The 27,359-nt window shown below is 41.1% G+C and overlaps 1 protein-coding gene and 1 long non-coding RNA gene across 2 annotated transcripts in view; one reads left to right on the plus strand and one right to left on the minus strand.

Annotated features, from left to right (window-relative positions):
- The window catches only part of STK24 (serine/threonine kinase 24), a 100,017-nt gene that overhangs the window by 23,551 nt on the left and 49,107 nt on the right, over nt 1–27,359 (minus strand). The window contains 6 exon segments of the mRNA XM_029604482.1: nt 18,367–18,552; nt 22,771–22,796; nt 22,799–22,889; nt 22,891–22,923; nt 22,925–22,935; nt 23,055–23,163. Coding sequence (XP_029460342.1) covers nt 18,367–18,552; nt 22,771–22,796; nt 22,799–22,889; nt 22,891–22,923; nt 22,925–22,935; nt 23,055–23,163 — 456 coding nt within the window.
- The window catches only part of LOC115092967, a 67,854-nt gene continuing 44,271 nt past the window's right edge, over nt 3,777–27,359 (plus strand). The window contains exons 1-2 of the long non-coding RNA XR_003857129.1: nt 3,777–3,823; nt 8,969–9,057. This is a non-coding gene — a long non-coding RNA (uncharacterized LOC115092967). The remainder of the gene's footprint in view (nt 3,824–8,968; nt 9,058–27,359) is intronic.

A 27,359-nucleotide genomic window follows, 5' to 3' on the forward strand; every position in this document is an offset into this window, starting at 1 on the left:
AAGAATATCTAGCTAGGAAAATTAGCTGGATAAGCATTATGTAGTAACTTAGCTGAGATGTTCAGTAGTGAAGCTCTGCCACTGAATATATCCAGATAACTGAGTCAGCCGGATACGTTTATCCAGCTAATTAGACTGCTCAATAGGTCTAACTTAGCTGGATAATTAGCTCTTTCCCACCCATCACTAAGTGGCAGCTGCTGAATGCAAATGAATATTAGTTTCACCACTTGGCCAGATAAGTCCCAACTTTTCCCGACTGTGGCACTGAATATCTGGCCCCATGTGTTTAGCTTCTTTCAAATCTGTTTTATAAATCAAAGTATATCTGCATTTTGCATAAAATGTATGTTTGTTAGCCTGAAGATATTTCATTAATGTTAATTTCTTCCTCACTCAATATCAGAAAGACACATATGGACATGATAAAATGGATCTGTGCCACAAGTGAAAAGTTAAATATTTAGATAGGGTATATATTTATTTAAAGTTTGGAAGTATAATGGCTATTAACTACACTTTTCATTAACTAAAGAAAGCTGGGGTTTAAAGGGATGTCTTATATGCTGGTACGCTGGTCAATACAGAATTGCGTGATCTTGTAATCAGGATCAGCGAGCATGGTCTCCACCACTTTTTTTTTTATCCAATTAGTTGAAGAAACCATGCCTGTAATTGCTGTCCTGACAAGATACTACTGGAATGGAATCACACTCATGGGGAACCTGACCTGTTGTGTACAGTCAATCAGAAGTTGTAGAATTCTGGAAAGTTCACACACAGATAGGTGAAGCTTATTAGGATGGTACATAAAACAGCTCATGCACTCCATCAGCATACGGTTGCCAGAATCTATCCATGCTCAACTCCTTTTGCTGAAGTTAAGAAGAGAAGTGTACAGCTCCGTAAAAGTGAGATGGAAGACTGTGCAACTCTAATCTAAAACTAGATTCAGAGATTAGCAATGTTTCTCCACACAAGTCACACTGATGGCTTCAAAGAGTTATCTGAACATGATGCCAACCGAGAAAAAACATACAAAGAAAATGTTTTATGTCTGTTATAATTTTTTTTAAATGAGAAAACAAAAAGCCATCCAATAAGAAAGAGACCCTAGGAGCATGAGAAGTGGGCACTATTCTAAGAACAACTCTTAAAGTGACAAGTCAAACAAGACACAATATTAAAACAGGACACCGAATTACAGCCTCGCAAAACTATGCAATCCAGGCAGACCTGATACTGCTTTGTCCTATCTGCCAGATTAAAAGATGCTAGGGCAATCTGCTAGACCAGCGGTTCTCAACCGGTGCGTCGCGACACACCAGTGTGTCGCGACGCACCGGCAGGTGTGTCGCGTGGCTCCCGGTCCCTCCCGCTGCTCGTTCTTCCCTGCTGCCGTTGCCGCCGGGCTATCAGCACGTTCAAGCCCAGCGGGAACGGCAGCGGTGCAAAAAAAAAAAAAAGCTGTGGCATCCGCGGCTGCCCTCTTCTTCTTCCCGCGCCTGCATATCCCCCCCCGGACCCGGAACAGGAAGTGATGCGCGGGAAGAAGAAAGGCCGTGCCGCGTGATAAACTAGCAGGCACGGCCTTTCTCACGCGGCACGGCCTTTCTTCTTCCCGCGCATCACTTCCTGTTCCGGGTCCGGGGGGGATGCAGGCGCGGGAAGAAGAAAGGCCGTGCCTGCTAGTTTATCACGCGGCACGGCCTTTCTTCTTCCCGCGCACCGCGTATCACTTCCTGGTCCGGGGGGGGGGGGAAATGCAGGCGCGGGAAGAAGAAAGGCCAGCCGCGGATGCCACAGATTTTTTTTTTTTTGCACCGCTGCCGTTGCCGCCGGGCTATCAGCACGTTCAAGCCCAGCGGCAACGGCAGCGGTGCAAAAAAAAAAAAATCTGTGGCATCCGCGGCTGGCCTTTTCTTCTTCCCGCGCCTGCATTCCCCCCCCCCCGGACCAGGAAGTGATACGCGGTGCGCGGGAAGAAGAAAGGCCGTGCCGCGTGATGAAGTAGCAGCGGCCGCTGCAGCATCGGCCCCCAAGCTATTGCAGCAGACGGTAATCGGGAGAGGAGAGAGCAGCAGGAGCCTCCCGCGATCGATGGAATTCTTCCTTATTGGCCTGCGGGGGCTGGAGGAGGAGGAGCAGCTACCGTTGGGGGGGGGGGGGGGGGGGGGAGGGAGAGAGAGAGAGGAAGTGAGTGACAGAAAGAGAGAGAAGCAGCCAGCCAGCCTGTGTGTGAGAGAATGTGTGTGATTGAGAGCCTGTGTGTAAGTGAGAGAATGTATTTGATCGAGAGTATGTGTGTGATTGAGAGAAACTGGTCAGAGAGCTGATGTATGTGTATATGTGAGAGACAATGAAAGTGACTGCTCAAGGAGATGGCTGATGTGTATGTGAGACAGTCAGGGATGTGTGTTTCTCACACACACACAGAGAGAGAGAGAGAGAAAAAGCATGGAAGTGAGAAATCTGGGTATGTGAGAAAGCATGGGAGTGGGAAGCCTGTGTGTGTGCATGTATATGAGAGAGACTGGTTGGTAAGGTGACGGTGTGACTGGTGTGTATGTGAATGTGAGAGAGAGAATGTGATTCAGGGAATGAGAAGCCTGTGCACGTGGAGAGCGAGCATGGAAATGAGAGAGAGAGAGACTGGTGTGTGTGTATGTGTGTGTAACAGAGAAAGTGATTATGGGAATGAGAAGCCTGTGCATGTGAAGAGAGTGAGCATGGGAGTGAGAACCTGGGTGTGTGTGAGACACAGCATGGGAGGGAGAAGCCTGTGTATGTAAGACAGAACATGGAAGTGGGAAGCCTGTGTATGTGTGTGTATGCATGCATGAGAGAGATCAGGTGACGGGTGTGTGTGTATGTGTATGTGGGAATAAGAAGCCTGTGCATGTGAAGAGTGAGCATGGGAGTGTGTGAGATACAGCACGGGAGTGAGAAGCCTGTATATCTGAAAGAGAACATGGGAGTGGGAAGCCTGTGTGTGTGTATGCATGAGAGAGATCAGGTGACGGGTGTGTGTGTATGTGTGAGAGAGAGAAAGTGATTATGGGAATGAAAAGCCTGTGCAGGTGAAGAGTGGGCATGGGAGTGAGAAACCTGTGTGTGTGTGAGACACAGCATAGGAGTGAGAAGCCTGTATATCTGAAAGAGAACATGAGAGTGGGAAGCCTATGTGTGTGTGTATATGCATGAGAGAGATCAAGTGACTGGTGTGTGTTTGTGTGTATGTGAGAGAGAGAAAGAAGTGATTATGGGAATAAGAAGCCTGTGCATGTGAAGAGTGAGCATGGGAGTGTGTGAGATACAGCACGGGAGTGAGAAGCCTGTATATCTGAAAGAGAACATGGGAGTGGGAAGCCTGTGTGTGTGTATGCATGAGAGAGATCAGGTGACTGGTGTGTGTGTATGTGTGAGAGAAAGAAAGTGATTATGGGAATGAGAAGCCTGTGCATGTGGAGAGAACAAGCATGGGAGTGAGAGACTGGTGAGTGTATGTGAGAAAGAGAAAGTGATTATGAGAGTGAGAAGCCCATATATGTAAGTGGAACACGGGAGTGGGAAGCCTGTGTGTGTGTGTATGGCATGAGAGAAACTGTTCAGGAAGGTGACTGGTGTGTTTGTCAAAGACTGGGAGATGATTGGTGTGTGAGAGACAGAAACTGGTCATGGGGGCATGACTGGTATGGTGTGTGTGTGTGAGAGACATGGGCCCTAAGGAAGAGGACCATGAGTATAGAGCTTAGCCACTACTGCTGCTTCTGGTGTGTGCTACAGCCTGCATGGAAGAGGAGTAGGACAGCTGCTGGAGGGGGTAAGTAAAGGTGGCTTTTTAAGTTTATTTTTCTTGATTGACTGCCATTTTAATTATTTAATATTATGTGATGTGTCTGCTTTTTTTGAAATATTTTATTGGTGTTTGGAGAATTTTTAATAGTTTTTATGAGTTTTTAATTGTTGGATGTTATTCTGTTCATAGTTGTTGTGAAACATTTATTCTGCTTATTAGTATAGTTTTACAATTATTTCTGTGTGGGGATCTATAGCTGCTTGTTAGTTCTGTTTTCCTAATAAGAGGTGTATTGGTTTTTAGGGCCTGATTTTAATATTTATAGTGTTGCCTTTTCATAGATAGGGTTGCTCCTGTTTGAGTGTATTCCATAATACAGGTGTAACTGTGTGTGGATTAGTTTATGTGCATTACTACAGATCCTGGGAGTATGTTAGGTCGGTTCTGTGTCTGTTACAGAGATATTTTACTAGCATGTAAGTGTTTTATCAGTCTTATTTGTTGTGTTTTCTCAAGAGGACATGCATTGGTGGTAAACTGCTGTCTTTTCATAAGTAGGGCTATTGAGCCTGAAAGTAGAAGGAGTTTGAGTTGCTGTTACTGAGATGACACCAGAACCAGAATATCTTTTTTGTAGATGAGTTGAATGGGGAATGTCATAATTCTGCTTTACATCCATTATTGTGGATCAGGGGGGTTCCCGTGGATGCAAACTGTACATTTACATCTAGCCCTGTGACGATCATGGGTCAGTGTGTCACGCATGTGAGAACCATCTGTCAGGTGTGTCCCGACAGAAAAAAGGTTGAGAACCACTGTGCTAGACAACTGGAGATTACTTACAAATATATCAGCTTTGCTGGGATCAAAGCAAACAAATCTGGAGAGGGTTTTTTTGTTTTTAATTAAAAAAAACCAAACAAAAATACAAAGCTCCCATAGAAGGCAGCTTCTCCTTTGTGGGTGTAACTGCAAAATTAGAAGGCTGGAAGAACATGAATTAGTTAAGGTACGTGTGAAGCACCACTTTGTCAGAGTGAAATCTGCTATAAAAGGGTCACCAAGGCCTTAAACTTAATTATGCTGTGCGGTGAATTGACCTAGCATTCCCATCAGCAGTGTGAGGAACATGTCAATATGCCATAACACAAGTCTCTTTGATGGGAGGTTTCAAATGAAAATACACTACATAAATAAAATCTTGTTACCCTTCTACACGTTCACGAAAAGTGCCAGCTGCAGATAAACGTATACCGATGGAGTTGGACCTAATCCAGAATGTAGAAGGCACTCAAACAACGTGTGTGGGACAACAGGAACAGATCTTGGGACTCTCTCACACCAGAAGCCAACATCTCTACTGGAAAACTGTACGATCTCCTAGCAGACTGCTTGCTAATGGTCAGAAGGACCAACAACACTTCTGCACACACACACACACACACTAAGGACTTTATTCCTATTATGCCTCTATGGGGGGAAAAACTTAGTAAATCTGGCCACAAGTCTGTCAATCTCAACAAATGATTGGAGGCTTTGGTTATGGGAGAGACCACATTCAAGGAGGCTCCTAAAGTGGTGGATTCTACTATGTTCATTTCCAGCAAGAAAGGGAAGAGAGACTTAGTGAAAGGTAATAAAGATCCTCAAATCCTATCCTTTGCAAAAGTATTGGTCATGAGAATTACTGGCACATATTCATATAAAACACCTGTACTCCAGTGAAGGCAGAACTTGACATAGCTTCTTGTTTTCCCACATACAGCAGAAGGTCGCCACTTTCCTGTTAATAACTGTTCATAACTCAGTCTAGCTCAGATTGCCACCACAAATCTTTTTTGTCACCTTTTGATCCAGGGAACATCCATAGGATCTTGACTTAGCTTGTCTATCAGTATCATTTTCCCCCAGTAAATATGGGGTAATCCTGAATAACCCATAAGTGCCCACGTCCATACAAAATAAAAAGAAGATTTTGTTCCAAGTTGCTTGATCCTGTAGTATACGACTACTTGATTGTCTAAACCAAGACAACTATGCTGGCTGCTTGATTTCTTAAGTCCAGAGTGTTCAGACGGTTGATGTGTAATCCTATTTCCTAAACGGATCAGGGCTTCAAAATAGTAGCTCCTCTATGAGAGCTCCCAGCCCAGTTTGGATGCTTCTGCAATCCAAGCATTAAAGGAACTGCAATTTGGAAAGAGATGGTTTTTTTTAAATCAAATATGAATACGACAGTCAAGTCAGACTGACCCACGACTTGTCCTTGACCTCAATACAATTCTAAAGGCTTTAATAGAACTGAGACAATTGTGACCTCATCATCCACTATGCTTACCTCATGCAGAAACGTGCCAAGGGAGTATTGCGCACTGCTGCTGCCACCAAGCTTAGCCTCTTCCATACAGAACTGGCTGATATCTGCAGACTCCAAATTATCTTCCCTGCAAAAACCATAATGGTTTGGGGCTCATGAATTCAAAACGTAGGCCTTTGCTAGCCAATCATTTAGGCAGGAAAACACACACACACTCCTGTCTATATAGATATGCCACAACTAACACCAACCTTGTATTAAACATCAAGCCAAAAGACAAAACAAAAGAATGGTAATGCTACATATAGACTATACACTTGAGCTGCAGCCAGGTTACAGGAAATATTACAGAGGTTCAGAGAGCGTCGTACGTTCTCTTGAGTAAGAGGAATGGCACTTAATGAAATCAACTAATTCCTGCTTTTACTAGTAAGAAGAAAAATTCTTCCCTTTTTTGTGGATCTGGCTCAACTGCATGAGCCAAGAAGGATGATGAGACTTCTAACCTCAGCTGGATCTGTTAAGAAGGTCTGGATTACGTTTTGAAGAGACTTCCCAAAAGTTAGTTGTGCAGCCTTCTCTAACAATCCTAAAAATGAGGTAATTAGAGACCAATGATCTACCAAATTTTCAAGCCTCTGCCAGAATGACTTCTCCTCCAATGCTTGGGCCTGGTTATAGACTAGATCCAGAAATCATGATCAGTGTTCCAAGTGAGTTTTGTCCGAATGGCATCATGGGAGAGCCCTGAATCTTGTGTTAAGCAGGAGATCTACAGGAAGTTCTAGAGCAAGGTATCATGATATGTGGCTCCAACAGTGTTCACACAGGAAATAGTTCTTTATAGAAAGAGTGGTGGATGCATGTAACAGCTTCCTAGTGTAGACTGGGAAGTCCAAAACAGTACAAGAATTTTAAAAAGAAGTAAAGTGATGCATTTGTCTATTATTTTTTGAGTGTTTATATTCTAATCCACATTGAATCGTATTTACTAGAATTGGGGAACAGAAGACTAACAAAATATGAAGTTGTGAGGGTAAAGCCCAAGAGTGGGTACATTCAGAGGCCTGCAGACGGCACTTGCAAGAGAAGAGGTCAAAGAGCAAGCAGTGGAGGGGAGTTTTTACAACCTGTTCAATCACAGCCCTTGCTGCTTCTGCTAACTCAAGGGATGCCCCAACTCTACCCTTTCCCACTGATACCAATGTCAGTCAAGGTGGCCTACCGCAGGGATGGGATGCCTCTGAAGGAGTGGCTCCAGGGGAGGGTTGCCCTTTAGGGAGCACATTAATGTAGCAATAGAGGCGACTCGGGACCAATAATTAGGCTCTTTGAGGTTGGGGTGACTCCCATCAGGCTTGGGGATTTTGCTTGTATGGGGCATTTTTCGAGTGTGGTGGCTAGTTTATGCAAATTAACTACTTACAATGCTTTTATTTATTGTATTTTAACTGAACCTATTCCCTAGTGCAGTGGTTCTCAATCTTTTTTCTAATGGGACACACCTGACAGATAATGCTTACATGCATGACGCACTGAACACGTGACCATCATGGGGCTAAATGTAAACATATTCTGCAGGCACTCACAGGACCCTCCCGCCCCAGGTCCCCAAACAATGGATGCAGAGAAGATTTCCCCATACAACTCGTCATATAAAAAATATATTCTGATTCTGGTGCTATCTTAGTAACAGAAATACAAACTCCCTTGTACCAGGCGCATTGTACAATACAAAACCTGAAAAGAAGACAGCACACGTGTAGCTACCCTGCCATACCATAGCAATCCTAACTCCAAGAACTCAGACAGCAATATCCCTACCTATGAAAAGGCAGCAGTGCAGCGCCAGTGCATGTCCTACTGAGAATGAGAAAATGCAACAAATAAGACTGATACAGATCCCTACCTACTAGTAAACTACCTCACTCACACATTCAGTTCCAACCTTTACCCAATACAGAATAAACGACCACAAATTACAAATGTGGAGACGCAAACTGGAATGGAAACCTCAAAAAGCCATTCCGCATGCAGTGCAAAACTGGAGAACTAGAAACAGAAATACATTTCTTCCTGCATTAAACAAAGATAGAAGAAATGCACATTCCCCAAACTGACATATGGCGCTTGCACCCCCGTCACTCTCCCTCCATCATCCTTCATTTCTCCCGATTACTCCCTTTCAATAGAAACAGATCAATCAATCATCCACACACACTCACATCCCTGCCCAGCAGTCCAGACACCCCCCACATCACCTTCCCTGTGCTCCCTCTCTACCCACTCCCTGCCCAGCTACCCCGACCCCCTGTTTCCCATCCCTTCCACGTCTATCTGCCCAGCATCTTCCTTTCCCCCACCCTCCACAAGACGAAGAGATGTTCAGCAGCATCACTGCCACACTCAGCCGGGAAAGATAAAGTTTGTGTCCCCACTGGGGCCCAGAACAGCAGGAGTTGGATGAAAGAGGAAACAGCCTTTCACTGGGCCAGAAAGAGGAGAAGATGAGAGTTGCAGGCCCAATATAAGAGAAGTCAACCAACTCCCACTCAGGCTGATAAGGAGACAGCTGGCCCTGCGACGCACCTCCCAGGACCTGCTGAGAACCACTGCCCTAGTGACTAGGATGTACTTGATTAAGTGCAATTCATAAAGAAATCTAAAGTATAATTCATAACACTGAATACGAATTAAAAGTAAAATATTTTCTTATATGAATTCCATTTGTGATATTGCATTTTTCTGTATTTTAATATGTATGTAAGCCATAAGGTTCAATATGGCTAGACAAGAGACTAGACAGAATTTATGATCTTTATCTGCTCTCATTTTCTTTTGTTCTACTCTAGTGCTCCTGCTAAGAAGGGACAAACATCTTTTATGAAAGACAGACCAATCCTTTCTAGAAGAGGTTGCTCTATAATGTCAGAAAAGAAATGTAAGTAAAGTGACTTTCACTAGGTTAAGGATTTCTTTAAGGAGATTTTCTTCAGCACTACAGCAATTCGAGGGAGCACTACTTAACTGCAGATACTCAAATATGCACACAGTATGTACAGCACTTAACACTTCTTGCTATTGAGCTGCAAGCATAAAAGGCAGCCCGAACCAGCAGCATCATATTCTGTAATACTATACATTCAAGAAAATAATTCTGTGAGTCTATCTAGAGGAATTCCTGGATGGAATAAATGATAGCTTTATGAAACAATTGGTTCAGGAACCGACGAGAGAGGAAGCAATTTTAGATCTAATTCTCAGTGGAGCACAGGACTTGGTGAGAGAGGTAATGGTGGAGGGGCCGCTTGGCAATAGTGATCATAATATGATCAAATTTGATTTAATGACTGGAAGAGGAACAGTGTGCAAATCCAAGGCTCTCGTGCTAAACTTTCAAAAGGGAAACTTTGATAAAATGAGAAAAATTGTTAGAAAAATACTGAAAGGAGCAGCTACAAAAGTAAAAAATGTCCAAGAGGCGTGGTCATTGTTAAAAAATACCATTCTAGAAGCACAGTCTAGATGTATTCAACACATTAAGAAAGGTGGAAAAAAGGCAAAACGATTACCGGCATGGTTAAAAGGGGAGGTGAAAGAAGCTATTTTAGCCAAAAGATCTTCATTCAAAAATTGGAAGAAGGAACCAACAGAAGAAAATAGGATAAAGCATAAACATTGGCAAGTTAAATGTAAGACATTGATAAGACAGAGAGAATTTGAAAAGAAGTTGGCTCTAGAGGCAAAAACTCACAGTAAACTTTAAATATATCCGAAGCAGAAAGCCTGTGAGGGAGTCAGTTGGACCGTTAGATGATCGAGGGGTTAAAGGGCACAGAGAAGATAAGGCCATCGAGGAAAGATTAAATGATTTCTTTGCTTTGGTGTTTACAGAAGAGGATGTTGGGGAGGTACCCGTAATGGAGAAGGTTTTCATGGGTAATGATTCAGATGGACTGAATCAAATCACGGTGAACCTAGAAGATGTGGTAGATATGACTGACCAACTGAAGAATAGTAAATCACCTGGACTGGATGGTATACTCCCCAGAGTTCTGAGGGAACTCAAAAATGAAATTTCAGACCTATTAGTAAAAATTTGTAACCTATTATTAAAATCATCCATTGTACCTGAAGACTGGAGGATAGCAAATGTAACCCCAATATTTAAAAAGGGCTCCAGGGACGATGCAGGAAACTACAGACCGGTTAGCCTGACTTCAGTGCCAGGAAAAATAGTGGAAAGTGTTCTAAACATCAAAATCACAGAACATATAGAAAGACATGGTTTAATGGAACAAAGTCAGCACGGCTTTACCCATGGCAAGTCTTGCCTCACAAATCTGCTTCACTTTTTTGAAGGAGTTAATAAACATGTGGATAAAGGTGAACCGGTAGATGTAGTATACTTGGATTTTCAGAAGGCGTTTGACAAAAGTTCCACATGAGAGGCTTCTAGGAAAAGTAAAAAGTCATGGGATAGGTGGCGATGTCTTTTCGTGGATTGCAAACTGGCTAAAAGTCAGGAAACAGAGTAGGATTAAATGGACAATTTTCTCAGTGGAAGGGAGTGGGCAGTGGAGTGCCTCAGGGATCTGTATTGGGACCCTTACTTTTCAATATATTTATAAATGATCTGGAAAGAAATACGACAAGTGAGGTAATCAAATTTGCAGATGATACAAAATTGTTCAGAGTAGTTAAATCACAAGCAGATTGTGATAAATTGCAGGAAGACCTTGTGAGACTGGAAAATTGGGCATCGAAATGGCAGATGAAATTTAATGTGGATAAGTGCAAGGTGATGCATATAGGGAAAAATCATACATACTATAGTTACACAATGTTAGGTTCCATATTAGGTGCTACCAGCCAAGAAAGATCTAGGCGTCTTAGTGGATAACACATTGAAATTGTCGGTTTAGTGTGCTGCGGCAGTCAAAAAAGCAAACAGAATGTTGGGAATTATTAGAAAGGGAATGATGAATAAAACGGGAAATGTCATAATGCCTCTGTATCGCTCCATGGTGAGACCCCACCTTGAATACTGTGTACAATTCTGGTCGCCGCATCTCAAAAAAGATATAATTGCGATGGAGAAGGTACAGAGAAGGGCAACCAAAATGATAAAGGGGAATGGAACAACTCCCCTATGAGGAAAGACTAAAGAGGTTAGGACTTTTCAGCTTGGAGAAGAGACGGCTGAGGGGGGATATGATAGAGTTGTTTAAAATCATGAGAGGTCTAGAACAAATAGATGTGAATCGGTTATTTACACTTTCGGATAATAGAAGGACTAGGGGGCACTCCATGAAGTTAGCAAATAGCACATTAAAACTAATCAGAGAAAATTATTTTTCATTCAACACACAATTAAGCTGTGGAATTTGTTGCCAGAGGATGTGATTAGTGCAGTTATTTATTTATTTTATTTTAAAACTTTTCTATACCTTTGTATAGTAGAGCACCATCACAACGGTTTACAGTTAGGCACAAATATGTCGTTTCTAATTTATCCAGTTAGTGTAGCTGGGTTTAAAAAAAAAGTTTGGATAAATTGTTGGAGGAGTCCATTAACTGTTATTAATCAAGTTGACTTAGGGAATAGCCACTACTATTACTGGCATCAGTAGCATGGGATCTTCTTAGTGTTTGGGTACTTGCCAGGTTCTTGAAGCCTGGTTTGGTCACGTTAGAAACAGGATGCCGGACTTGATGGACCCTTGGTCTGACCCAAGTTTAGTATTTCTGCTGTTTGCTGGTTCTTTTACATGTTCCTCCCTTTACTTTTGTCTTACAATCCCAACTCTGTACTTCTTCCTTTTACCCACATATCTTAAAAATAAAAAAAATTAAAATACATAGACTTGACCACCTAGTTTGCTGCCTAATTATCACTCTTCATTTGCTTTCTAGACTACTTTTTCTGGTTTCCTCAGCTGTTCTAGCTACAGTGCCTGGTAAAAGGTTGCATACCCTTGTATATTTTTCACATTATGCTGTCTTTAAAAAAAATAAAATAAAAAAAAATACATAAAAGTAGGAGTTTCACAGTTCTACACAACATATGCTACACTTTCATCATGAAAGAACAATTAGAAATATTCCAAAAGTAATTACGTTAAGAATTAAAATGGTTTTGATTGCATTAAGTCTTCACACCCTGTGTAAAAGCAAATCTAAATTAGCTCCTGTTCCAAAAAATTACCTTTAAAGCCCAGTGTCTACCCCTACCTCACTTATCCCTGACCCAACTCACCACAAGAATACAATCATCCCTTCTCCTGTCCCAGCCAATTCAGTCCTATACCCTCCAGACTATATCACATTGTCTGACTTCTCCCCACAAGTGATGTAGCATCCCCACAGATTCATCTATAACCTGAAGCACAACCTAGCCCCTCATGCTAAATATAATATAATAAATGCTAACCAATATAATAAATGCCATTTTCTTTCTACCTTACTTAAAGGGTAATCATCAAACTCATCTTGAACAAACCTGAAAAGTATTTTACTTTACCTCCTAACTCCTAAATTCCTGGACAACCGCATCTAACTGCATGCAGACCAAAGGGGCGACTCACTCCTAGTCCTGCTAGATCTTTCTGCTGCCTTTGACACTGTTGATCACCAATGCCTGATTTGCTGCTTAAGGGACATTATCATAGGTACAGCTCTCAGTTGGTTTGAATCATTCCTATTTAACAAAACACAATATGTTGCTTAGGCCAATAAACTATCCAGCTGGAGACTTTACTTGTGGGGCTCCTTAAGGCTCAATCCACTTCCTGATACTTTTCAGTATTTAGATTTATCCTATATACAACCTCATTCAACATTGAATACCACCTATTTGCTGTACATCAAAATGGAGCCCGACTAAACTTTATCCATTGAATTCCTCAATGATTGTCTTATGCAGTAGCTCAATGGCTTAGCAACCACAAACTCAAAATCAACCTCTCCAATCAGAGCTCCTCTGGTACAGCCAACAGGGTCATCTCCCATGATTGCGATCTTCTCTGCCAGGTACCCCCTTACATTCTAAGGCAACAATACGAAGCCTAGGGGTTCAGCTCAACCAAAACCTCCCCATGGAAAATCACATAACTAAGATAAGGACCTTCTTTATGTAACTGTCAGATCGACCACCTGCGCAACTGTCTTGATAAACACAATCTTTCTACTGTAATCCTTGTGTTAATCTCTAGCCAAGCAGATTTCTGTAACTCTATATTCAATAGTATCATGCAATACAGTATAAAGTGCCTCCAGTTCCTGTGAAGTACTGCTACTAGAATTTTGGTAGATGCCAAAACAGACCATATTAAGAACATAAGAAAATGCCATACTGGGTCAGACCAAGGGTCCATCAAGCCCAGCATCCTGTTTCCAACAGTGGTCAATCCAGGCCATAAGAACCTGGCAAGTACCCCAAAAACTATCCCATGTTACCATTGCTAGTAATAGCAGTGGCTATTTTCTAAGTCAACTAATAGCAGGTAATGGACTTCTCCTCCAAGAACTTATCCAATCCTTTTTTAAACACAGCTATCCACTGAACTAACCACGTCCTCTGGCAACAAATACCAGAGTTTAATTGTGCATTGAGTAAAGAAGAACTTTCATTAGTTTTAAATGTGCCACATGCTAACTTCATGGAGTGCCCCGTTGTCTTTCTATTATCTGAAAGACTAAATAACCAATTCACATCTACTCGTTTCATAACTTCTCATAATTTTAAACACCTCTATCATATCCCCCCTCAGCCCTCACTGTACCGACTATTTCAGTGTGTTATCCACTATGACACCTAGATCTCTTTCTTAATCTTATGAAGAAAAGGCACTTGGTTACTAGTAGGTGCATACATGGAAAGAAGAGTATATAGCTCACTTCCTATCTTAAGCTTAAGAAATACATATCTACCCTCGTCATCTAAAATGGTCAGCACTGGTTCAAAAAGTAAATCAGCTGATATAAGTATCCCCGTACCCGTGTATTTGGAGTGTTTATTAGCAGCAGCATGGAAAACATGAGGAAAATCACGGCTTTTAAGGAGCCCTTCGTACCTTTTCCGAATGTGAGTCTCCTGCACATATACTATAGAGGCATGAAAACGCTTCAGATCAGCATTGAATAAATGACGCTTCCTGTAAGAGTTAAGACCCTTAGTATTAATAGTAATAACCTGAATCATTATTTATAGGGTTCAGCTATAAAGGACGCCATAGTGGCTCTGACAGCAACAAGGCAATAAAAATCTGCCCGCCATCGTAGACACTGCATAAATACATCAACAACAACTGACTAAGCTGACACATGAAACGATTGATACCTGCGATGAAAGTTCCCAAAGTACTAGTAGGGACCCCCCCCCCCCCATAGTGATCCACTGAACTAAAGCTGTGGATCATAATCTACGGGTGCGATTCACCTCCCGGCAGTGTCCCTGTCCGTCTGCCCCCCCCCCCCCCACCTATGCAATATAAAAACATGCAAACAGTGATAGGAATACCGTTAACCCCTAGCTTAACCAACCATGTGATCGAAATCACAACCCCTGAAACATGTGCAGAACAGTTCAGCTAAATACACACAGAAGAGAAAGAAAAAACCAAATTCAACTGTCTTCTTCACCCCTGATCTGAAAGCGGTTCCTGGGGCTGCTGAGAATGGGTGATGGGCCTCCATCTGCTTCTTTCGACCCGACGCCATTTTAGACCAACATCTCTCTTCGGCAATGGCACTGACGAACAAGATGGCGATATGATGCGAATGTCCAGGCCTGCTTGCTGAAAAATGGAGTTAGCGTCCTCGGGTTTCTGAAGCCGGTACGTAGCGCCTTCATGTTGAAATGAGAGTGCAAACGGGTAGTTCCACCGATACCGATATTGGCTTTGCGGAGCTCCTCAGTAACAGGCCGCATCTCGTACCGTTTTTTTAACGTGCTTGCCGCCAGATCCTGAAAGACAGCGATATCGTGGTTGCGCCAGGACCACATCTTCTTTTGCCGCGCAATATTATAAATGGTTTCCTTCTGACGGAAGCTAAGAAAGTTGATCAAAATATCCCACGGTCTCCCATCGCGGCGTGCACCCAGTGCACGGTGCACCCTCTCAAATCTGATGTCAGAATCGCCGGCATTGGGGTCCTTCTGTAAGTCTGCCGGGGCCTGCTGTAATATATAGGCGCAGAAGTCTGCTGCGACAGTAAAGCAATTAGCAAACTCTTCAGTTTCAGGCACTCCCCTTATTCTAAGATTTTGGCGCCGGGACCTGTTTTCCATGTCTTCTATTTTATCGTATAGCGAGGCGATCTCTTTTTGGGTACCTTTAGCTGCAGTTGCTAACTCAGAGAGGTCCATGGTATGCTGTTCCACCCAGAGATCAATTTCGTCGACTCTGTTTCCCAGCGCTAGGAAATCTTCGCGGAGCTCGGCGAAAGATTGCAACAGTTCCTCTTTATTGTTTTTCATGTCGGCCCTTAACTCTACAAACCACTCTCGAAGCACCGTTTTGGTAGGAAGATCTGCCAGGCTTGACATCGAGTCCATGGGCTGTTGAGGTGACAAAATAGGGGCCTCCACATCTGCTTCCTCCATATCTCCCACCGCGCAGTCGGAAAGATCCGGCCCGCCTTTTCGGGCCTCTGCTGCCGCTTTAGTAAACGAGAATTTCTGCAGATCTGGCCCTCGCTTTTTCACCGACATCGCCCCGTTCACCGATAAAGTGTTATGGTAGCAGACAGACAAGATTGCGGGTTGTGATTCCCACTCAAAAAGGGGTTGCAAGGTGGGGGAACGCCGGAGCTTCAGTCAAGGACGTCCATCTTGCCTCGTGGCGAACAGCGCCCCCTCTTTCCACCTTTTTTAATGTGTGGAATGATCATTTCCTGCTGCACCAGGTTGATGCTCTCCAATCATGAGACCTTATTCCTCCAAGACAGCACCAGGGCTGCCAGTCTGTAGTTGGGCCTTGGCTACTATGTTCCTGAAGGTCTCATCTATATACACCTCTCTGTCTGCCTCAGCAACTCCAGGTCTGCCCGCCTCCAGAGATTGGACTCGCTCTCCGAAAGACAGGAGCTCTTTGCATCGGTTGTACACGTACAACTTCTCACCGGCAGGTAAAAAACCGTATATGTGACACTCGATGCAAAAGACTGGGAGGCCCCCCTCTTGCTGCTGGACTGCTGCCTTCATCTCAAATTTGTTCAGTTCCTAAATGTTTAGGTTGCTATGGAATGTGTGTAATTAGGGTCCTTTAAATGTATTAGTGTATTCACTATATATCTGCTAGTAGCCTACCACAGAATGATCAAACTTTCAATAAGGTGTGGGGAATTTGTGAAGTTAAGTTATAGGGCTAAATTTTTTTTTTTTGTGTGTGTGTGAAAGTGGCACCTGCCTATAAATTAAAGGATGAGCTAGGGGTTGGTGGGAGGAGGGTTGGGAAAGCAAAACTCACTAACTTGTTTATTAGCTGCTTTACTAAGAAGCTTGATGCTTTACTATTTAAAAAACAAACAAATGGTACGATTTGTCTTAAACAGTGAGGTAAAAAGAGGTATATACAGGATAGTTCTCAGTGGTTCCACAAATTCCCAGCTGTGCATCAACATTTTGATGACTTTACAATTGGGGAGAAAACCCTCCTTCCAATATGCATGCACAGAGTCACGAGTACCAACAATGCACATCTTTGGAGTAACAAAAAACGTCTTGCATGATAATGCAGTGTTACCACATTAAACACTTTCTTCATGTTCATGTTATTTTTGTTACACAGATTGCATTTTCTTTGCAAATTTTTATCATTGCACACTTGTTTGGATAATTTCTTATTATTGATTATGTTCTATTTCCCAATGACAAATGTAATTTTCCTAACTTTTTTTCTTTATGAACTTCTCTGCACGCGTATACTGAAGGGCAAGGATTAAAAGTGAAATGGAGGAAGTTGTGTTGATATCAGTGGGTACGCCGATGTCCAGCTCAGATTAGATCCTTGTATTGGATAAACATTCCCTTTCATACATGCAGCTACTGGAAAACAATGCTCAAGATGTGCTGTTTTGTGAGGCTGGAATTGGACACAAATTAGCAGGCATTACAGGGCAACAGCAGTTTTAGAGTAAATACATTCTGAAATGTGGATGTCGTTTTCCCTGGTACTGATGACTTATGTAATTAAGTCGTTTCAACTAGTCTGAAGTCGGAGCGGCCACCTAGGGGCAACCTAAAGGTTTGGTGTTTTGAAAGACACCAAGAACATTCATTGAAGAGGTCAAACCAAGCCAAGACACAGGACAAGCCAATCTCAAGTAGAAGGGATCGCAGAGAAGACAGATATTCTCATTAGCTAATGCATCCCAGCGGGTAACAAAGTATTTGAAAAGTGAAACAAAACGGCCTATTTATATGCTCCATTCATAAGTTTGCAGTTTTTGGAACAAAATGGGGAAAAAATATATTTTCTCCTCTCATCTGCTCAAGAGAAATTAAAAGCTGTCAGGAGCTGGAGGTCCTACTGCCTAAAAGAAAAACCAGAAAGGTTTGTCTCACTTGCCTTAAATTTTCAGCAAATCAGATTCTTACTTTTCCCCAATGCATCAAGCTTCTTAGTCTGAATGTTTACAAATTTGTCTTCAAATTATAAGCCCGAAATATCTTTTAGAGAAACTTCTAATAGTAAACGTTTATATAAACCTGTGAGGTTTTTTTTTAAGTTTTGTCATTACCAAATACCACTGCTCAAGTTCAACTATTATTTTTTTAAAATTACATTCTTTGCCTGATTAAGTTATTGTGTAGGAATGTAAAAGTGCTTCATTGGGCTGCAAATATGTTTTTTTAAAGAATTATCATTAGTATTTTGCATATTGTCAACATACTGTGACACCAGGCTTGGATTGCCCATCATCTCATGCCCTTGTTTCTTATATATGGCAAAATTCAAACAAAAACAAGGACATCAAAACACTGCACTGCAAGTGGGAAACATGCACAACTTAGATGATCATTTCCCAACACTCTTGATCGTACACGTCGGTATGGACTGTGGTATGTGCACCATCGCAGTATGAACAGGAACGGAAATAACGATCTGACATTAACAGGCTGCTTTAATAAGTCTCTCCAATTACTGCTTTCTATGAATGCAGCTTATACTGATTGGGTTCTCTCAAAATTCTTTATTAAATTAAAAGAAAGACACACAAAAGTAAACATAAGCATACAACTTACGAAGCTTGGCTCCTTGTTCAGACAGGCCTCAACAAATTCTTTGAGGGGTTTGCTGTAGTTTCCTTCCAGTGTTGGAGGACTGCTCTTTGGGATGAGAAATAAAACCTTCATAGGATGCAATTCTGAATGTGGAGGTTCTCCTTTAGCAAGCTCAATAGCCGTTATGCCCAATGACCAGATATCTGCCTACAACAAAAGTGGGGGGGTTTTTTTTGTTTGTTTGTTTTTTACAGTTATATGGAAAGGGATACGTTTTACTTTAGTACAAGTTTCCTATCATCAACATCCTAGCACATTACTCTTAACGTAGCAGTGAAACAATTACAGCTTCCTGGTAACCAAGCAGAAAAACAGACTCCCACATAATGTACAGTTTTGGCATTACTGCAACACTTTAGTACAGCAAAATCCGTAAAGCAGTATTGTACAGGCTTAAGAATATGTATAAGTAAAACAGCTCTATTGAACATGCAATACATACTATTATGTAACAACATGTTCTAGAAGACAGGTCCATTCAGCATCATGAAATCTCAGATATAGGTTTCATTACCACTTATTTCCTACAGATTTGTACTGCTTAAACAAAAGTACTACCAAACCAAAATATTACTTGTCTGCTTCTTGACGCTGTTAGCCTGGTCTTATCTCATTTTTGGTTTACATTTTTATATTTCTCTCTTCTTGGAATATAGAACATAATTTTGGTTATCACATCCCTTATTTATTTCTTTTTTTTTGAAAGGGTCGCTTTGTCTCTTCATGCCATATCATTTGAGTTACAACAAGAGTTTACTAACCAAGCTCTCTCTCTCTCAATGATAAATATTAACGCTGCTTTATACCGAGATTGATAATTATCACAGTGGTCTTATACCAGAAGCTTTCCAAATCAAAACCTTGGCGGGGAGGGCAGGGACAAAAACGAGGGAGGATGTGAAAAGAAGCCAGAGAGAATAAGAAAGGGTTGGCAATGGCTTTTTCAACCCAACTGCCAAGGCAGTTCTATAAAGTATTCCACAAAGCAACATAGTGAGGTTAGATTCACAGTTTTACCACCTTGATCACTTTCTTTACTCTAATAATAATAATAAAAAAAAAACAAAGCAGTGTGGCTTTCCAGTAAATTCAAAGTGAGGATTTATATCAATTAATAGAACATTATTAATTACTCTGCTATTTGCTGGAATACTCAGATTCATTGTGTTCTCCTGATTACATGAGCAAACCCATATTTATATGCAATGTAAGAAAAAGTAAAGAATTATTATAGCATTTTTTAGCTTTCAGATTCTCAGATGATAAAACAAAACCCAGTCTTTTTTTTTCCTGTCATGTTCAAACCATCAAGCCCAGTATTCTAACTGTGCCAACCCGAATGTTTGTCTATTTTGCATTTATTTGATTTATATTCCGCTTTTCAGGCACTTCAAGGCGAATTACATTCGGGTACTGTAGATATTTCCCTGTCCCCAGGGGGCTTACAAACTATATTTGTACCCAAGGCAAAAGAGGGTGAAGTGACTTGCCCGAGGTCACATGGAGCGGTGGTGGGATTTGAACCCTGGTTTCCCTGGTTCGCAGCCCGCTGCTCTAACCACTAGGCAGATCCCAAATAGCCAAGGAATAGATCTAGCCCTTCCTGCTCATGCCGAGGGATAAGTGGTGGCTTCCCAAGTCTAATAACCGTTTATGGACGTTTTCTTGAGGAACTTGGACAAATTCCTTCTCCAAACTAGATACCTTGATCACAATCTTCCGACGAATTCCACAGCTTGACTGCTTATTGAGTGAAGAAACTCCCTCCAATTTGTTTTAAATTGGATACCTGTTAGTTGCATGGAGTTTCACCTAGAATAAACGTTTCATATTTACTTGTTCTACCCCACTCGTCATTTTATAATCCTCATTCATCTCTTCTCCAAGCTGAAGGGTCCTAAACTTTTTAGCCTCTCTTCTCCCCCTTATCATTTTGTTACCTTTCTTTGTACCTTCACTAATTCTACTGTATCTCTTTTGAGATGGGAGGATCAGAATGGCACACAGTACTCAAGGTGTGGTCACACCATGGATCGATACAAAGGCATGATGATATTCTCAGATGTATTCTCCATTGCAATTATATCTCTTTTGAGATGAGAGGATCAGAATGGCACACAGTACTCAAGGTGTGGTCACACCATGGATCGATACAAAGGCATGATGATATTCTCAGATGTATTCTCCATTGCAATTATATCTCTTTTGAGATGGGAGGATCAGAATGGGCACACAGTACTCAAGGTGTGGTCACACCATGGATAGATACGAAGGCTTGATGATATTCTCAGATGTATTCTCCATTTTTCCCAACATTCTATTTGCTTTTTGACTGCTGCTGTATACTGAGGGTTTCAATTTACTGCCCACAATGATTCAAAGATCCTTTTCTTGAGTGGTACTTAATGAGGAACCCAGCATTGTGTACCTGTAAGCTGGGATTCGTTTTTCTTATATGCATCACTTTGCACTTGTCCACATTAAATTTCATCTGTCACTTAAAATACCCCAGATCCCCAGCCTGGCCACTCAGACTAACAAATTTGAATAATTGTGTCTCATCTGAAAATTTGACCACGTCATTTGCAGTTCCCTTTTCCATGAAGTTCCAATTAATAGCAGTGGCTATTTTCTAAGTCAACAATTCATAGCAGGTAATGGACTTCTCCTCCAAGAACTTATCTGATCCTTAATGTGGACAAGTGCAAGGTGATGCATATAGGGAAAAATAACCCTTGCTGTAGTTACACGATGTTAGGTTCCATATTAGGAGCTACCACCCAGGAAAAAGATCTAGGCATTATAGTGGATAATACTTTAAAATAGTCGGCTGAGTGTGCTGCAGCAGTCAAAAAAGCAAACAGAATGTTAAGAATTTAGGAACGGGAATGGTTAATAGAACGGAAAATGTCAAGTAGCAAGTAGCCACATTTAAGACTAATCGGAGAAAATTCTCTCTCACCTCAATGCACAATAAAGCTCTGGAATTTGTGCCAGAGGATGTGGTCAGTGCAGTAGTGTAGCTGGGTTCAAAAAAGGTTTGGATAAAGTTCTTGGAGGAGAAGTCCATTGACTGCTATTGATCGGGTTTATTTGGGGTATAGCCACTGCTATTAATTGCATCAGTAGCATGGGATCTTCTTATGGTTTGGATGATTGCAGGTTCTTTTGGCCCTGGTTTGGCCTCTGTTGGAGACGGGGAATGCTGGGCTGTGATGGACCCTTGGTCTGACCCAGCATGGCATTTATTTTGTTCTAATTTATGCCCTCTATCGTCCATGGCGAGACTGCACCTGAGTAGTGTGTGCAATTGTGGTGCCGCCAGATCTCAAGAAAGATATAGTTGCACTGGAGAAGGTACAGAGAAGCAGAACAAAAATGATCAAGGGGGATAGAACGGCTCCCTTTTGAAGAAAGGCTCAAAAACGCTAGTGCTGTTCAGCTTGGAGAAGAGACAGCTAAGGAGGAATATGATAGAAGTCTACAAAAACCATGAGAGGACTAAAATGGGTATATGTGAATCGGTTATTTACTCTTTTAGATAATTGATGTACTAGGGAGCACTCCATGAAGTTTGCAAGTAGCATATTTAAAACAAATTGGAGAAAATTCTTTAACAGTAGAATGTATAACTAAATATGGAGAGCCTACTGTACCTAATTGCCTGTAGTACAAGCCTTGCTTAAATAGTCTACACTGGCTAAACATTTCTCACTTAGCAGAGACTTCCAAAAAACAGTCATCAGTCCCACAACACAATACTTGAAGAAAAAAAAATCACCTTGTTAAAGAAAGGAGTTAAAATGTAAAAACACACTGCACTTTCATTCCCCTGCACCTAAATTCTGCAAGCATAGGAATAACTGAGCAGCAGACCAGTCTTAGCAGTAAACAGTTCTATTAATAATCAAACAGTAGATACAAAATATAATTGGCAATTAGCTTTATCAGAATACTTGGTATTTTTTTTTTTAAATCCATGCATATTGTAAAAAAATGCATCACCTGTGTTTGATTGCATTTCCGTTTAGAAAGCTGCAAGGTTTCAAAGCCAAAGCACACAGCCGTGGTTCTGCTGCACGTAGGAGGACAGCGTCTCCGCTGTCACATAATGGCAACACCCAATACCCAGAGAGTGCCTATGCACAGAGGTTCCAGAACTGTGGCCTGTGACCCCCCGGCCAAGGACAGAGCTAGAACTGTAGTTTATAAAAATAGGAAAAAAAAACACTGTAGCAAGTGAAAGCTCAATGTGCCATAGCCCAGTAGAGGCAGGTTCAGAGAAAGAGTTTATCAGGACAAAGAAAAAATAAAGAGCCCCCTCCTTCCCCGACGATATCATAAATCCCTCTCATCTCATCTCACCTTGGAATCGTATGCAGATTGTTTATTACTTCAGGCGCCATCCAGAAGGGAGTGCCTACAAAGGTGTTTCTTTTTATTTGTGTATCTGTTAGCTGTCCTCAACGCTAGCCCCCAAAGTCCTGCTAGTTTTACTTCTCCTTGTTCAGATAACAGTAACATTTGCAGCTGTAAAAAAAAAAACCAAAAAAAACACAAACAAAAAAAAAATAAATTTTACAACACAGTTTAAGATTTATACCAAAAAACTTATTTTTGTCTCATTAAAAAATGTATTCGTAACTTGCCTTTGATATCCCTGTGGATTTTCTTTTCTGAATGCAAGTAATAAAGTCCTTTCAATATTTCTCTTAGTATTGTTGCAAATCTGAATTTCATCTAGGGAACCAGGTCTAGCTAACAAAATACAAGTAACATTCAGTTAACAAGGTTGGATACAATCAACAGTGCATTCATAATTCTCAAATAAATGAGCATGGAATTTTGTAAACTAAGTCTTAAAAAAATTAAAGAAGACTCACAATTAATTGTAAGCAGGCATGCTAGTGTTTTAGAATATACTAGTTCAGTGCGTCCCAAATTTTATTCAGTAAGGGTCCCATTTAAACACATGAAAATTCACATACTAACCCCAGACGATGAACCAAAAGAGACAGACTCCTAGCATTCAGTTTCCTCTCGCTCTCATACAGCAGGGAAGAAGGCAGCAGCAGCAGTCACCCAGGAAGCCAGAGTTGAGAGCCTGTGAGCGCACACTGTCTCACAGGCTTCATGCTCACCGCCACTGGCTAGCTGGCATGAAGCCTGCCTTTTAAAATAGCAACGGGTTGTTGCCTCCGCTCCTAGACTGCCCGCTTATTACACACACGGGTACATGAAAGCAAAAGCTACACCCAAGTTTGAGGTTTCTAAATAGCATTTACTCATGTACATGCTACTAGGAGCGTTTATATACACCCTCCGTTCCAAAAGTAGATCACAACAGTTTACTTGATCCATATAAAGTACTTTCACATGATATGCTAATTTTTTTACTAAAAATTCACCCCTAATTATTTTCCCACAGGTAAACAAATACAACCTTAAGTGCTAATCAGGAAACAATACTAGCCAAATATAGAAAAAAGCCCTGAATTATGCTTTGTATGTCCGCCTTACAATGATTATTCAAGGAGTCTTTTCTGTAGGCAGGCAGTAACTGTCCTTCAATTCTCTACCCAGTGAGATGGGGTAGCCCTCAAAGGGCAATAAATTATGAACTATGGGCAGATAAAGCTTTCCTTAAAAACACATCAGATAGAAAACTGAATACGATATTGGCAAATTATTTCTATTAATTACAAACAGCCATGTGGATTGCTCGTTTCCTATTCGTTTACTTAAATCCAACCAGATTATATAAACCAACATAATCAAAATGGCGGATTCTAGTGGGAAACGCTCTAGCCGCCGTTAAAAGGTGTGTGTTGAGAAGAGGGTCATTTTAACCAAGACGCGTATGTATTGTAAGTTTAACAGCTGCTTATTTTACTTGAGATTTACATCTCTCTTTCAGATTAATGTTTTCTCTTTTCAGAGATTGTTACATTTTTTAGCTGTCTGAGCACTGGAGGAAGGAACAGTTCCGAAACACGAATCGTGTTGGGCAGTGCAATTCTACACGACTCATCATTTAGATGATGAACTAAGATAAATGTCTATGGTTTATACTGAGAAGCTTTCCTTTTAAATGCATACTTTAAAAAAAGACAAAAGTAAAAAAAAAAAAAAAAAAGATTCAAGAGACCTAGGATTAAACTGAACGGGCAACTCATCACTCTTAGTGGTTCAAGAGCAAAAATTACAAACCACAAATGAGTTACACGTTAGCCCAAAAATATGAGATCTCGGCCTTTGCAGTTACAAGTGTTTCCCATGTATATGGCTATTTGTAATTTGTAGATAAAGTTCTTTGCCATGGTCAGTCTGGATGACTTCTTCCATCTTCACCCAACTTAGACACTGGAACCAGAGTGAGTCATGGCACTTATAGCCCATATGGGGCTTCTATAATATCTCCCTTTTTCAGCAGACTAGTTTATTTTAAAATATTACAAACATTTGTACATGTTCTGTGTGTTTATCATTCAACTTTTATATTTTGAGATAAAAAAAATTACGACAACTACCAACGCTCTCAATACTCTACTATTTTCTTATTTCTTTGCTTAGTTATTGGTTTTACCCTTGCTGTCAGTAGGGGAGGGGTGGGGACATTTGATGTTATGTACCAAACTTTTATTGAAGCAAATGGGTACATATAACTTAACCTATGTATTTAAAGGAGTTGACGTAAATGTATGTAACAGGATTGGTTAATACTGTTGTATAATTACTATTATTCTGCTTTAATGATAAAAAAAAAAAAAGGATTTAAAACAAAAAAAAGTTAGAAAGCACAACTGGGTTACGGAACAAGCAGGAGGAGGAAACAAAACAATCTAAATTCATAAACCACTCGGCTTGGTTGGAGATAGAAAAGGTTTTAAACAGTCTCCCGTAAAAGCAGAGAAAATATTTGAATTTACAAAACACACATCGAGTCGTTGTCAGCCTTTTATGAATCCATCACATTTGCCCCTTCGTGCCCTCTCACTTATTCCAGATATTTCATCCAATGATTACCACTGTGCATGACCCTGGAATTCTTAGGGACAGGACTAGTCAGTCAAAACAATTTTGATTAATATGAAATGAATGAACTGCAGACAAAACTTGACGTTATTAATACAATCTTAAGTGGAAAGGACTGCAGGAAACAAAGCTTCCAATTCACACACTCTTGAATGAGCAAAATGCAATCAAATAAACTAAATTGATGATTAGGGGAAAAAAAAGAAAAAGTGGAGGTTGAAATATACTGAGGGTTTATGTGCCTGCTATCATACATAGGCCTATGCCCTGAAAAAAAAGAAACGGATCAGAAAGCTACCTAAACATATCTCTGTTTACAACCACGGGAAAATAGTTTGCCAGAGAGTAAAGCAGGCTTTGTTGAGAGAAGTTCTTCTTATCTTTTGAGTACCAGTACCACCTTAGCTTTATGAGCTTCTCTTTTTATGGTCAGTTTCAGACATTAAGTACTGGGGTGCTGTATGGGGCCCTGATTTCTATCTGGCCTGCCTGGTAATCAGAATGATTCAATCACCTTCAGATTCATCACCTCTGGAATCAAGGCCTTCTTGGCCAAAGGGATCACAAAAGTTGTAAGCACCTTGAAAAATCCTATCTTTTGCTTCCAACTGAAGAAATAAGACCCCACGCAGAAGGATAACAGCAGAAGTGACTTTTCCCATCTTGGAAGAGAACATCTGTGGCCACTGCCATATCGTACCTGAAGAAACTGATGAATCTAGAAAGCGTCAAGTTGAGGACGATGCCATCAGATCCATGATGGGCACACTCTTCTTGGAATAAAAAATCAGGAAAAGTTCTGTAAAGGAGGAAATGCACTGAATAGTTCAACTATTAGATAAAGGTGCAATTTCCATGAACTTCAAGGTCAATCAAGATAACGTGCTGAAGAACATGCTCTAGACCCCAAGTGCCAAAAAAAAAAAAAAAAAAGGAAATGCGTTTATCCCATGGATCCTGCTCAACTATGGAAATAACTCAGGGACCAAGAGTCCTGTAGTAACATCATGGCTCCCCTCCACGCCAGTCTTATTCACCAAAACACCTTCTGGTTTACCCCTGCCTGAAGAAAAGCCTAAGTCAGTCAAACTATAATATAAAAATCTACATAGGCCAAAATACCCTAATCATAATTTTGAAGCAAAAAAAAAACACACAACAACACAACCTTTCCTATATTCAGGATGGCCCTGCTCAGAACCTCACCATAAACCTAAATGACATTCACAGGAGGCCTAAGCATGGCTCTGTTCACTGATTAACTTTGTAAGACTGTGGAAAATCACAAAATATTCCTATTTTAATTGCTATTTCTTTATGTAATACCTCACAAACATATTTTTTTACTATTTCCTCCTTATTTCACACTTCAACTGAAGTTCAGGCTGTCCTCTCCCAGAAAACAGCTAAAGCCTCTGCTCCTTCCCTGGGAAATTCTTGGGCTCAAAGGAATTCTCTAGGAAACTGGAATATTCTAGCAGATTGTACCACTGGATTTCTTTTAGACACATACAAAACAGTCTACCCACACTAGCCAGAGGCTTTTCAGCCCTCCCCATACTTGCTGGGATGGATAATTCTGGGATAAAAATGTGTGACTCAACCAGGTTGGTCCCTCAAAGGGAATACCAAGCAAGTGGTTAGTAGAAGCTAATTCTTTAGCCAGTCTCTTCTAGCCACCATGTTAGAGGACAAGATAGAATCCTACACCTCACCCACCAGGAACGTTTCACCTCCATACACATTAGAAAGCTTAAATGTTATTACATTTTTAATATCTGATTTGCGTGACCTCTATCCAGATCATGCCACTTAAAATGGGATTCCAGGAGGTGATTTTGGCACTCCGTGCTGTTTGCGTGCCTCCTTCCATAAATTTAAGCTTAGAAGCTGTCCAAACTGTAACTTATGCATAGGGA

This window comes from Rhinatrema bivittatum, chromosome 5, assembly GCF_901001135.1.
Source record: "Rhinatrema bivittatum chromosome 5, aRhiBiv1.1, whole genome shotgun sequence".
In the NCBI taxonomy this organism is placed as follows: domain Eukaryota; kingdom Metazoa; phylum Chordata; class Amphibia; order Gymnophiona; family Rhinatrematidae; genus Rhinatrema; species Rhinatrema bivittatum.